General features: G+C 39.6%; 1 protein-coding gene across 2 annotated transcripts in view; it reads right to left on the bottom strand.

Moving 5' to 3' along the window:
- The window catches only part of tgfbr1b (transforming growth factor, beta receptor 1 b), a 46422-nt gene extending 31798 nt beyond the window's left edge, over positions 1–14624 (bottom strand). For both annotated transcript variants that reach the window (XR_009120488.1, XM_058059606.1), the window contains exon 1: positions 14471–14624. Coding sequence is in view for 1 of the 2 variants with exons in the window: in XM_058059606.1 (XP_057915589.1) it covers positions 14471–14534 (64 nt within the window). In the remaining variant the exon portion in view is untranslated. The remainder of the gene's footprint in view (positions 1–14470) is intronic.
- Between the last annotated feature and the right edge of the window lie 274 nt (positions 14625–14898).

Here is a 14898-nt window from a genome sequence, read left to right as displayed (position 1 = left end):
AAAATTGCTTTTGTCTAATCTCACTTCGTGGAAAAAATAAGGGCATACTGTAATGATCTGTGTTGTAACTCTCCTGCTGGACCTCTTTTTCAGTGCACCTCGACTGGCAGTAGACGGGCCACTCCAAACACACTTGTTCCTCATTTACCATCCGACTACTTAAGCTGCATGCTCAGGCCAGCCTTCCACCAGATAGTCCCTCATGTAACCCTTCGCTTCACGTTCCCCATACCCGGACTCATGTATGAACTCGTTACCCTGCTTTATGGTGCATTGTCTGTGTTTGTAAGTACCTGCCTGTAGGAAGTTTATACGGTTTTAGCAGTGTTTTTTTTTTTGCCTTGTGCGTAATCTCGTTCTGCCTGTCTGTGACAGTGTTTCTAGCCCTTGGACTTGTTCTCTGTTTGTTGTTTATGTTATGTTGTACTTTTTCCCTTTGTGATGACACCTTTTGTGACAGTAAATATTTTTTTTTGTTTTGTGTTCCACCAAATATTTTTGGGTTTCAGACCCTCATTCCTAGTTCATGACAATATATTTCGTATATCGATATGCAACCTAAATATATCCGGATATGAGTTTTGGTCCATATCATCCAGCCCTATCACTGAGGCACCAAACTGTGTTTGTCAAGAAGCATGTATGCCATCTCTCAATGCGATGCTTCTGTCAAAAGAATGGCAGATCTTTTGAAACACTATTGTTCACTTCAAGCCAATGAAAGAAAAACAAAGAGGTCTTCTTCCAGTAAATAAGGTCTTTAGATAATGTTTTATACTGTTACTGTTAATTTATCACAACATAAACCCATTCCAAAGTAACTCTTATTAAAATATTAATTTCATTTTCTGCATGTTAAAAGTCGCATTTGTTTGACTGAACTGTCCTAATACTGTAAATAAAAGCACATCCTCATTGCTGTGGCATGACAGCATGAAAATGGATGAGAAACTTGGCAGGCAGACCAACAAGAGAGGCCAAGAGATACGTGGCAGAGTCCGATATTCCAAGATCGATTGGTTTGTATGTAAAACCACTGATATAAGCTCCAGTACTTTAGAGTCCACATGGCCACAGCAACAGCGTGTGCTAACTTGGTAACGAAAAAGCAAGGCGTAGGAGTACTGACGGCTCTGTGGCAGTATGTTTCAAAGGCAACCTCCACCCCTTGGAAAATAGTTTTAAGTTAAAACAATTTTAAGTAATGCAGTGTATGGATGGACATAGTATATGCTATAACAGTGGTGCCTATTACGGTGATCGCAAAAGTAGTGTTGGTCACCTGTCATCATCATATTGTCAAGAAAGTCTATGTCTGTGTCTTCATAGATGTCATACGCCATCAGCCAGCTGACATTAGCCCACTCCAGATTTAAACAGGCAGCCACACACAGATGATGCAACTTTAACTCATTGACTTTAACTTTGACTCATTGCCGTCTATCGATGTCTTTTCAAAAAGTATCTAGTTCAGTATCTAGTTCAGTATCTAGTCCAACTTTCTAGTATCTATATTTCTGTTAAGCACGATATCAAAAACAAGCATATCGTTCATATCGATATAGACTGGATTTGAGGCAGAGGTGTCATGTTTCAGCGCCCTGCCTCCTGCAGCATTCTTAGTGATTAATAGTGCTTTATTAATTACTCACTTATTGGTTTGTGCCATATTCATCGTATTATGTTTGTAGCTTGTTGACATTCGAGACAGCTGTTAGCTTTGATCATCCCTTTGCTACGGCGAGCGATCGGATATCCCCATGGAGATATGGAGTCCTTAATTGTCCTAAGAATTATTGCAGTTTGTCAACTAGCGTTGGGCGATATTTTTTTTATATATACACAACGATATATAGGAAAGTGACTTATACTGGTATAGATGATGAAGCAAAGAAGCTGAGTGATGATTGCAAACTGTGGCGGATACATAAGATGAATCACACACGGAACTCACTTCTGTGATCTTCATTTAAAATAAGAGCGCCGTTTGCCCCATGGCTGCGCAAACAAAACAAGTGGAAAAAATAATGTATGGCATAATAATGTGCGGGGAAAATATCGCTTAGAGCCCAGTATGACAACTCTACGAAAGTCATAACACCCAAGAGAACAGTATCTTCCACCTTTTCCTGGCAGAGCAAATCTGTTCGGCATGTAAGGAAGGGCATCTAAATCAACAACACCGCAACATACTGCATCAAAGAAAGAATATTTAAAAAGGTACTGTGGGCATACTGCCCTGCCCCCACCTCATTCCTTAATTCATTCGAGTGAGTGAATGAGTGTGCAAGGAAATCAGCACATTCCCTTTTTTTCTGCAAGACCTTTCACCTTCCAGTCACTTCCATAGGTCAAGGTCCACACAAACCACATCTACCCTGCCCCCATCCAATAAGCCAGTTTCTTTATGGCCAGTCCTTTGTCCATAACAGATGTGGTCTCACCAATTGTTAGTTCATGCTTATGCGGGCACGGAGAGCAGACCATCAGGAATAATTTGCTGGAGCCAAAGCTGAGCAGGTGTCTCACACTATCCCATGACCAGATACTGTCCTTGCCACAGGACAAACTGAAGATCAATTGTGCGTTTGGATTGAGTGCAAAACAAGCAAACCTAATGGAAATTAAACACACACTATCTGCAATAGAATACTATAATGGAGCACGCATACAAATACAAAAGGCCCAAAAAAGTCACAACTGACTGGTGGAGTGCATGGTATGTGTTCATATGTAGGGCCCTATAAATTCCGCGTTCACGGAATCGCGGACGGAATCGCGGAATTGGACAATAAAAACGGAAATTATTTTGAATGCGGAATATCGCGGAAATGCTGTTTTCATGAGAAAGAGGAACATAAACCTGGGGAATCGTTCCCAGAGGTCGGTAATCAATGTGACACAATACCTGCCTACCGCCCTTTTTCAAACATGGCACCCCCCCCCGTCTGCGAAGAAGTTGCGCAATACCACGCTAACGCCGAAATACAGAGCCGAGCAGTACCCAGGTGACTTCTATGTATCTGGTGACATGTTATTTTGTACTTTCTGTCAACACTCAGTTGACTGGAAGCGAAAAAACACATGTGATGACCACTTGTTATCCAAAAGTCATCTAAAAAAAAAAAAGAAACGCATAGCGCTAACGCTAGCAGGGAGCCCCGACAGACATGCGTTACTGCCTCGTTCAAGTCAGCGGACTTAAGAAAAGACTTCGTCGAGGATTTTGCCTTGTTTTGATGCACTTTATGTACTGTGGAAAAGATTGTTTTAATATGTTCTATGTTAAAAAATTGACTGTGTTTTGTATAAAGTCAAGTATATTTTCGCTTGAAGAGAAAAGGCTGGTTGAGCACTTTATTATTTTTTAATATGTCATTTGTTTTCACTTCAAACATGTTTTATTTGAAGTACCTGGTGCAATGTTGTGTTACATGATGCAGTAGTAAAGTATTGAGGAAAAGTGCAATATTGTGTCGCCTCAATGAATGTAAGTTCATTTCTAATTAATTAGTGTGCATTTTATTCATAAACATTATTAAAACGCACTCTTTTGTGGTAAAATGAGTAAAAGGTAAAACAAAAATGGAATTCAAAAAAAAAAAACGGAAAAAACGGAATTTGGGAAAAAATAAAACGGAATTTGGGAAAAAATAAAACGGAATTTATAGGGCTCTACATATGGTAACTTTCCAACAGACAGTGAGCCAGAGCTGCTTTTTAGAATGTTTATTTACAGACCACAGGATATACCACTGCTAAAATAACCCACTGTGTTACAATACTATACATACGTATTTCCCTGCAAACCTAAAAATAGAATTTTAAATCGCATTACAAAAAGCAATGATGGGGGGTTGGGCTTATTCGCAATTAGACTATTTCCCCCAAGTGGTTTATTTAGTAGTACTTGTATTCGCTGATTTTTTTTTTTCTTTTGCTCGCAATTACAGTTTGTGACACATCCTTCAGAAAACGGCATGGCACTTACTTTACCATCAAAGATAAAATACATCAGCTTTCAGAAACCTTTTTGTTAACTAAACAAAGATGAGGGTGGGGATGGTCATACAATTGAGGCCGGGAAGGGAAGCAGGCAGTACAACTGTCGCTGGTCTTATAAATATGCAGCAGTTTGATCGAAAGCTTGAATAGCAAGCACCCCGACAGCTGCACCAAAATTAAAGACACACATAGAAGCCAACAAATGTCCATTTCAATTTTATAGGGTTGTCAGAATGCCAGAATTCCAGTAGTCAATACGAGGCCTGTTGCGATAATCAATAAATTAATTAATCACATGATTAATAACAGCAAACTTGATCATTTTGCCGGCCTCAATATATTGACAATATATTAGCATGTGGATGTTTATTTTCCTCCTCTCCCCATCTACCAGACAGGATGACATGAGGGCTCAGAGTTCCCCTTGGATTTTTTTAAGCTGTGGTGGAGGGCCGCATGGCCCTCAATTTTTCCTTCTTATCTGTAAGGATAAGCGGTAGAAAATGAATGAATGAAACTATGAACATGATTTAAATATTGCTGTGAAGAGGAAATGACACCAGAGCATCTGAATGACATCTGTGCCTCGCCATCTTGTCACCTGATTCCCCAGGCCTCTGTCCTGCACTTTGGATTTTAAAGATGAGCATTTCTTGAGAATTGGCATCTTTATAATAACAGACATTTCTTTGTTTGTTGTCTACATCAAGAAATCAAATTGTATCATTCGTATGTCGCATCAAAGCATATGGAATAGTTCTATTTTGAATATATACTGTATCTTTTTTTCTTTTTAAATCGCATCATGACCTGTGGATCTAGATTTGAATCGATTCATCTATCAAAGTGATTTACATTCTTAGTGCCATTTCTGCCCAACTTTTGGCAACATAGCACATGCCTGTCAACACATCAAAACCCACTTCCAACTACAAGGAATAACAGGATATGACAAAGTATTCCCACATAAAGGCAGCGCTGGACCTCCACTTTCTATTGTGTCACATGAACGGCATGACGAATAATTTATGTGGTTTTGAAACAGAGACTTTTCATACCATGATATACCTTGTAGGGATCGACCAATATGTTTTTTTTAATCGGGCCGATACCGATTTTTCCCCCGTAACCCTTAGCCGATGGCCGATTTTGCTTGGACCGATATTTGTGGCTGATACTGCTTTTGCTCCCTCAATTTACATGAAAAAATGACAATGATAACAAATATTACGGGTCTCAAGTTTAAACAAATATTTATCGGAATGTAAACACTGAACACAGTAGGATTCAGCTTTCTTAAACACACATTTAAACAGCATTTAACAGCATCTCTGAGAGAGCACACACACACGTAACACGACACGCATTTAACCTCAGCCCGGCGTTCGCTGAATGAAACTCCTCCAAACACCATGTGACTGAATTGACAACATTGACATTAAAGCGGTGTTGTTAACAACTGTACATATTAGCCTACAACTACATCAACAGCTCGCTAATTACACCGGTAGGCACTTTTAAAGATGAAGCATTCAGCAGCATTCCTGTTTTTCAGACCCACAAACTAAACTATATTTTCAAGCACATATATTGCATGCACTTGGCGTTCATGTTTCCTATTTCAAAGCAGGTGGCAATATTTCAACTAAGTTTAACTGTTAGAGGCTAATTAAAAGTTGATAACATACTCTTGCAGTGGGGGAGGGGTACCGCGACTGCAGGGTCCTCTGGCAACACAAAGCTGCCCGGGAGATGCCTGTCTGTAAATCATGTGGCGGAAAAATACATCGGCGAACCCACGCGCATATCAGCCTGATGTATCGTGCAAAGTGGGTGCTTAATTTTAAAATTTGATACTACATAAATATTACTCATCAAGTCTATTGAGTATGACTTTACACATAAACATTCTAATCAGAAAGACACAAGTATATGCACACAAGCACCTGCGCAACACAGTGCAATGGCTCATCTACTGCACAGTTTCATTTCACAAATAAAATTCAAGACTAGGCAGCCCTAAAATGTGTTATTTTGAAATATCTTTATTGAAAAAAAGTAAGTAAAAGTCAAAACAATCATTTTTAAACCATACAATATAACACAATGAAAGGTGAACATGCGTATTTAAAATAAGTAACAACAAATGTGGAATTCTTACTAAATAAATAATAAATAAATTGCAGTTCTCAATGAAGTCTACTATGGCTAATCCTTAAACTCAAGTCACCACACAGTATTTGTAAAATTTATATTTTATTAAAAAAAAGAAACAATGCAAACATAAATAATTTAAAATAATTGTCTCAATACCAAATTCAGCTGGATAATAATTGTCCTACAAAGTATTGACGATAAACTACATTATTGTCAACATTATTTTGAGACCTTTTTATTGATGAACATATGCCATATTAATCAGAGAATTAAAACCAATAATACCTTGGTTTAGCACTAAAACAAACTCATTTTAGCTCAGGGGCCGCATGGAGGAAAATCTACTTCCATGTGGGCCGTGAGGCTAACTTTTCTTATGGGATGTCAGCCTGCACACATTGCTACTAAATGAAGCCTGTGCTTGCGATTAAAATGTAGTTACCCATGCAATTCCAACTGCCTATGGAAGATATGTATGACACTCTTCTTTTGTTCACACAGACATGCGAGAAACCGCGTACTTATTTTGAAGGCCAGTCACAGAAGTTCTGTGTGTGTGGAGAATGTGTATTTACGGCGAGGACAAGCTACTTTTAAAAATAAACATGCTTCTCATATTTTTTCCCCACTCAGAACTTCCACATCTTCACCAGGCACTGTAAAACGTTCCTTACATTAAAGCTGTAAAATACAACGTGGTGAAAATATACTCATCGTCACACAACCACACAATCTAATCCCTGCCAGCTTTGACTCATGCCCTGATGTTGCGGTTGTGAGTCTAGATTCATCTCGATGCGTTTGTGGGTATCAGTAAAATCCGATGCAAGCGCCGTTTTATTAATGTTCAATTTCACCCCATATGTTGTTCCCCAGGTGCAATGAATGCACCATCATTATTTCGCCTTTTGTATTGAATACAGACGGAAGTCGTGAGGCACATACAACTACTAGTAAAACAGCATAGACGTTCGCACGCAAGCAGCTACAACAGCAGTATGACAAACATGCAGACCCCCTTCAAAAAAAAAAGCGGCAGCAACAGCAGCACGACAAACATGCAGACCCCCTTCAAAAAAGCGGCACCACAACACGGACAAGTCTACCGCCACCTCCCCGTCGAGATCCTCGTCGGACACCAGGGGAAAACCAAGCAAATCAGGTCAGAGGATCTTCCGCTGCTTTCCAAATTGTCCAGGAGCTATTTGTCCGTCCCTACAACAAGTGTCCCCTCTAAACGAGTGTTCAGCACAGCAGGTGACATTAGAACAGCAGAGCGCAGTTGGCTTCTTCCTGAATTTTGAAACAATTTTAAAAAGGATATAAGTTGTTTTACACTTTCTGCTCCTCACTACTGTATTAGCCTACCCTCTAGTGCATTCATATTAGCAGTGTGTTTTGCAGATAGGAATATAAACAAACATTGACTTCAAGGTTGAAAGTGTCACTTTAACTTTGTTGTTACTGCATACTGTATTTTTTACAGCAGTAATTATTGTTTAATTGTTTTACTCCATTTGTCCGGGTACTCCGGTTTCCTCCCACATTCCAAAAACATGCTAGGTTGATTGCCGACTCCAAATTGTCCATAGGTATGAATGTGAGTGTGAATGGTTGTTTGTCTATATGTGCCCTGTGATTGGCTGGCGACCAGTCCAGGGTGTACCCCGCCTCTCGCCCGAAGACAGCTGGGATAGGCTCCAGCACCCCCCGCGACCCTTGTGAGGATAAGCAGTAGAAAATGAATGAATGAATGTTTTACTCCACCACTGAACCACTGCTATTGTAATTGCATAGCCCATGTGAAAGTGTGAGGAAAGTTGTTGCTGTTTTAAGATGGCAAAAACAATTAGCAAGAAGTGGTGCATAGTAAAAAAGACAAACAGCACATGTTGAATTTACTGCCAAGTGCCTATAAGGAATAAAGCCAAATCCTTTTTGTAGGACCATACTGAATTCAATTTTTCCCTTTTGCTTATTTGCATCATGTTGAATTGCATCATATAGCAAGAAATTGCACCATATCATATCGGATCGCATTGATTTGAACTAAATGATTATAGCATTGTATCACATCGTGAAGAGGATGAATTGTATCGCCAGAAAATTCCATGTATCGCTGGCAGTGAATCGAGATGTGTACCGAATCGTCCTCAGTGCTGAGATTCACACCCCTACTGTGAACTCACCAAACATACAGCTTTCCCATTCACTTCCATGAATAAATAGGACGACGACCATTTCTCTTGGAACATTTGGCACTCTGCATCCACTTTTCTCTTTTTTGACAGAGACATATTGGGATAATGAGGGTGCCAAAGCACATGATGTTAAACGTGGAAACTGTAATAGTTCACGCGGGTACAACACAAGGTGGCCGACTGCACTTAACTTGCTCTGTGCCGGTATAAACAATTTGCTCGCTTAGCAAGTGTGCTGCGCTAAGCTAAGCTAAGCTAAGCTAACCCAACCCAGCTAGCTTTCACTGGCTCTATTGCTGTTCACGAGCTCAAGCTTGGTAACAAGTTTTTCAAAGCTTTTCTGCCAACGCCAATGTTACCAGGTGCCACCTTGACATGTTTACTTCAGGAAAGGGCTGGATAGAGTATGTGAGGACATACAGCAGTGCTTGAGTGGTCTACAGCATTTCATTCACTCTGTCAATTTCTACGAGATTCCGCATTTAAGAATAGTTTCCTTTTTTACTGACCAATTCCGTCCACAATTCAGTTAAAACGTAAATCGTAGAGCACTACAATACACTGTAATTTCTCAAGAGTATTTAACATTGTAATTGGAATGTCAAGAACCTTTAAATAAAATTAAACAAAACAACATAAGTGAAATTAAAAAGCCAAAAAACCCCAATGGAAAAAAAACTTTTCGCAAAAATAACACTTGAGCTCGCTTGTCCTGGTGGAATACAATGGAAGGTTCAACACGTCTTCTTTCACTTGTTTATACAGTTCAGGAATTGCTGGTTGTGTACGTTCTCCCAGGCAATTCCTACTGTCTGTCAAACATGTCCCAAAATGTTGTCTTTTCAACTGTATCGATTGTATTCTTTTGCAGTGTAGCAAGAGACACTGTCTGTGAGCAAGCACCATTTTGTGCTTTTTCGTTTTACATTTACTACTTTGCTGATCAGACGCCTCAGCAAATGTTGACTGTCTGGACAAAGGCTCCGGTGAACTTCCACGCTGCGCTGTGGCGGCTGAGAAACCATGGTTTTTGTGCCTTCATTCATCTCAGCATTTGCTTGTTAACTTTCTAACTGCTAGCACTCTGTCTATCCACAAACTAGTAGTCCCGCCTCCACGTACCGGGGGACAAAGAGGCTGACAGGAGGGCTTACTCTCTTTGTTCATTCCACTATACTGTAGGACCAACGCGAACAGACATATGCAGAGTGCCCCCTCTCGTCATCTAGCATGCGAGATGACAAAAACAGAAACAGGAAAAAAATTGTCAACTTTGTAACTAGTTTGGGTTTGCAGTAACAAATGTGGAACAAGTGACTGCTCATTGAAAAAGTTTGTTAAAAGCCCATTGCAATACAAGACAACAAATCATAAGCAGCGAATGGCACTTTTTACAAATGTGAACAGGCTTACACAGTCTGCTCAAGGGTTCAAGCAAAAGCCTGCCACACAATGATGATATCAACAATCAAATATATGTATAACAACAAAAATGCACCTCAATAATATGAAAATAAGTGACATCACATCCTTCTTCTTCAGTCTCCGAAAGGATTGTTTAAAAAAGAGCCAATATCTGACATCCCAAGCTAGATTGTATGAATATACAGCCAAGGTAGCACAAATGATAACATTAGCCACGTATACATGAGGAGTTTTTCCTCTTTCCGAATGGAATCTTTTCCTAAAACAATTGTATACATGGAAATAAATATTCCTTGTCTACATGCACCGCTATATTCAAACAGAATAGTCAATGGTGCATGCGCAGGAAAGCGTAAACATCAACATCATGTGATACCGGCTTCCCCAAGTTTTTATTTCACTTGTTGGAATAATTCCATACTGCGAGTTTTTCGTTCATTCAGTCTTGAAATTTTGTTTGGATCAAAAACAAACTTTGCGCAGCAGTCCGGTGCCGCTTGCTCACCTCTACTTTTAAAACTGAAGAACGTCTCAAGCTGGGTGTTACGTCATGTCTGAGCGTGCGCTAAAAGAACGCACCCGGGATAAATTTAAACAGGAAAAGATAAATTCAATCTTGATAATATTTTATAATTAAACTCGGGATATGTTTTATATAGATATATATTTTTTTTTCTTTTTGAAGAAAAACTGGACTTGGGAATAAAGTATAGAATGATTTAGATTCTGCTCCACAGATGGCGGTAATGCACACCGAAAGCTGCTTGCCAACCGCCAATAAACAACAGAAGAAGAAAAGGTACAAGGTACAAGATACCTCAATCGGATTGGGGAAAGGAATATTCCACCCCTGTGAATCAGATTATATATTCATTCGGATTAGCAATTTTCTTTCGAAATGAGGTGTATACAAAAGATTAAATTCTTTCCGCTTGAGCAAATAAACCGAATGCAATTGGAATATTTGGGTCCATGTATACGTGGCTAATGAGTGACCTGACATTCACCTTTGTAGAAAACCGTGGATTTTTATGCTTTTTATGATACGACATGCCCTCTCACTGCTATTTCAGAGAAAGCTCTACGAGCGCTTCTTAAGAAGATACTGAGACACTTTGTTTACATGTCTGCCAGGTAGTTGAGTTGCAGTGTGTTTTTACATTACATTTTTATTTAATAGTAAATAAAATATTACATGTATTATTTAATGAAATACATTTGTCTCAAAATGTAAAGCATGTGTATGTATTGATAACTTTTCTGATGGGATGACAGCCTCTGCACACATTGCTATGAAATCTTTAACAAACTGTAATGTCTGTGCTTGTCATTAAGAAAGATGTGGTCACCCATGAAATTCCAACCGCATATGGAAAACATTTTTATGACAATATGTTTTGTTTACGCAGACATGGTGCAAACGGCGCTCTTAATTTGAAGGACAGTCATGGAAGTGTGTTAAAGAATTAAAACACAATGTGGTGAAAATATACTCAGAGCCCTAGTCGCACACGCAGACACACAACTACTTGGCATCCTAAATTAAGCCAACTCCTACTAGATTCTATTCACACTCTATACAAAGAGATTAAGCCAGCTTTTGGGGTTTGACTTTTGCCTAATTCAGTTTATGGAAAATATATCGGGATAAACATTGTATATCGATATTTGACCAAAATATATCAGAATGCAAGTTTTGGTCCATATCACCCATATCCTCTAAAAAAGAAACCTTGATCAACGTTGCATCGTTTAATATACATGCTATGATCATGCATTAACACGTACACCAATGATAACATGTAATAGTTGCAGTATCTTGCCGTATTTTGATCATTTAAAACACTACCGAAACTTATTTGAGGTGCATTGATACACACACTTACACTAGTCCTGTCCTGTCAACAACACAACACAGCAGCGACAACACTTGCGATGTCCGCTCTCCTTGGAATGGCTGTGTGTTCCAGCACAAAATGTGTGCTCCAGTCCTCAGATTTAAAAATGCTGAGTCTTTGAAGCGAAATTGAGAGCTAGGTATCCACACCGTCTGTGAATGATGCCGAGACTAGCAATTAGCCACGCGTCGTGTTAGCTCGCCAGATAAAAATAGTTTTCATGTTAGTCGCTACAATAATAATAGTATAATGCTAGTAATATGCTAGTCTGTTATGCTAAACACTGTTGCGTTTTTTAAATATTTTTTTGTGAGGGCTTCAGCATCAAAATTATTTCCCAAAAGGTATTTCCCATGACAGCCCTTGGTAGCAAGCTGATATAAACGTGTTTTCTCACACTAGAATGCACAGAAATGGGAAAGAAATGTGTGTTCAGGTTTCACATAAGGATTGTGAATGATGGGGGGGGAGTTGGTATGGTTGAAATGGTATTTTATGAATATGTCTTCCACGATCTAAACCTACCTCACATTCTGAAAATTTGAAAATTCCGGCTTGTGATTATGACATCACTGACCCAGCACCACTCTGTCGCCATCATGTGACCAGAAGTGAGCCAACATAATATCTTGAATATTTCAACTGACGTGACTCACCCCAGTCGATATTCTCCAAACACTTTGTTGTCTTATAAGTCTAGATGAGCCTTGGGAAGTGAAAGACAACAGACTTATATATGCATGCGTATGGTTTGGTGTATCACGTGGTTGTGTGTGCATGTCTTTACACCAGATGTAATACACAATGTGCACCTTTTGTATTACATTTTTTCATTCAAGAGAGGATATCTGGATACAACTATTTACACATCTGGCATGTGGACACTATTTTTTTTCAACTTGTCGCCTTCTTGTGTGGACGCAGCCTAAGTGAACAGCGACTTAATAATGAAGATGGCGTACCATTACACCCCTATTGTTTTGTATTCTTAAAAGGAGGTTAACACGATGCACAGACAAATGAGGCTGGATGCTGGGAGACTTGGAGAGAAGAGGGTGACAGAGCACACGGACATAGCCTATAGGCTCGGATGGGATGTGCAATAGTGACAGATCACTACCTGTGTTTGGATGTGTGTGGCTGTTTTACTTTCGTGAGTCGATACATCCCCACTAACAATGCAACAAGCTTTGGTGTGCTGCTGTTAATAGGCATAAGCAGCGCTTGCTTTCCTTCTTTCCTCATAGAAGCATGGAACACTTAAAAGGTATACACAGTGTTTTCCATGAAATTCCCAACTTACAATCTAACATACAGTCATATCTTTAATATGCAGGTGTGTTTAATGTGCACTGATTGTAAATCAAATACCCATATTGCATTCCGTCGTGAAAAAATGCAGCAAACCCCCAGCCATGACAATCCTATTGCAGGACAAAGCATGTGGAATTTGCCTCCCTTCTGTGTGTCCCAAAGGCAACATATCAATTTGATAATGGCCCCGATTGTGAGGCAACGGGGTGTTATGTGAGGACATGGCTCTGCTTTTGGCAATGGGGAGGTTCTGATCAGCCTCCATGGATGTGTGTGAAAAGCATGATTCGGCTCCCATGCTCGCTACACAAAGGGAAGACACACAAAGAAAATGCTTGAGTCTGCCATTCAATGAAAATAACGCTTACAACCAAGATGTCAACAATTCGGATAGGACATCTCCTTTTTTAATTACACATTAAGTAATGAAAATAGCCAAGCACCAATATGCTGCAAATGGGTGTGTTACACGGCATAAACGGATGGCAGGTGACTGTGAATAAATCAACGCAGAATCGCACTCATCAGTCGTGAATATTAAGTTAACCAAGGTTAATCCCTGAACTAAGCAAGATTCCAAATGTATCCACACGTTTTTAGGACTCATGAATGACACGGTGTAAGCGACTACCACTATACATTTGCAACTGCATTATGCTCCCATTGAGACACACACCAGCACTAAAAACTAAATATTACAAGGCAGAAATACGAAAAGAGTCGTGGCGGTCGTGACAAAAAGCACGTTTCTTAACATAACGTGGCTCGGCGAATACGTGGGGGAGGTGAGTACCGTTTATTTAAAAATATGTATTAAAGTTAACACAAAATTCGTATTACTTTTGCGGATCGCAAAAGCGCAAAAGAGGGTGAGTGGCACATAGCAGGATACAAGCTGATGTTTCACACAAACTTCATGAGTCTAGATGAGGAGGAAACGAGACATTTCCAGTTACCAGACTCATAAATGATTTGCACTGCATGGCAACTTGTAAACAACGCCGCATCGAGACAAAAAGGTTAAACTGGAAAAAAGTAGAATACCGCATTCATCCCTGTGGCGATGAGTTAATTTACGACGTAAATGAACAACCGCAGTTTGACAAATAGCAAACATCCACCACTGCTAAGCTGACAACTTTGTATTTGACAAAGTGGACACTGGTCGCAAAACAGAAACCAAAAGTTTAGCAAAAAAAAAAACTTTACCCCAGAATTAAGTTGTTGACCCCGTAAGATTGGAGTGCCTTTGAAGTCATTGTTTAGTTTTTTCACAGACAAAAAACATTCAACAGACGGGCAGCCGCAGGCTAGCCACCGACCCTGCGCCATCTTAGTTTCACACACACCGCTTCTTCAGCTTTCTTAAACAAAGACATGTTCTTGCTAGCTGTCTACAACAGTGTAACTCTGTGGAAACATGGGAAAACCACCAAACACAACCAGATATATTAGATTTACGGCACTTACCGGTAGTTTCTTGTATCATTGCTGCGGAAAGCAGGACAAGTAAAATATATGGTATTGTATCCATCGTGGCTCCAGACCAGACTGGAAGCAGATTTCTAACTTCTCCTTGCGCTGCGGAAGAGGTGGGCGGTAATTGGTTGATAGAGTTGCAAGTCCCGCCTACATAGTGAAACAGGCGAAACTCATTGGTTAAGAAGACCTGCACATCCCGCCTATTGAAAATAATTCTCCACCTCTGTAAACAAACACTGCTGCTATTCACATTAATTACAAAATAATGACTTTAACACATGTGTACTATTCTGTAATCAAAATTCGTATTTCTTTATAAAATATTATGTACAACCAATTAAGATTTAACTAATCTATTTCGTCTTTTTTACTCTCTGCTTTCTGTAAATTATTCATTAGTTATTCCTAGTTACTAC

This window comes from Doryrhamphus excisus, chromosome 21 (genome assembly GCF_030265055.1).
Source record: "Doryrhamphus excisus isolate RoL2022-K1 chromosome 21, RoL_Dexc_1.0, whole genome shotgun sequence".
Lineage (NCBI taxonomy): Eukaryota > Metazoa > Chordata > Actinopteri > Syngnathiformes > Syngnathidae > Doryrhamphus > Doryrhamphus excisus.
Note: the sequence above shows the minus strand (reverse complement) of the source record. Positions and strands in the feature narration are given on the sequence as shown.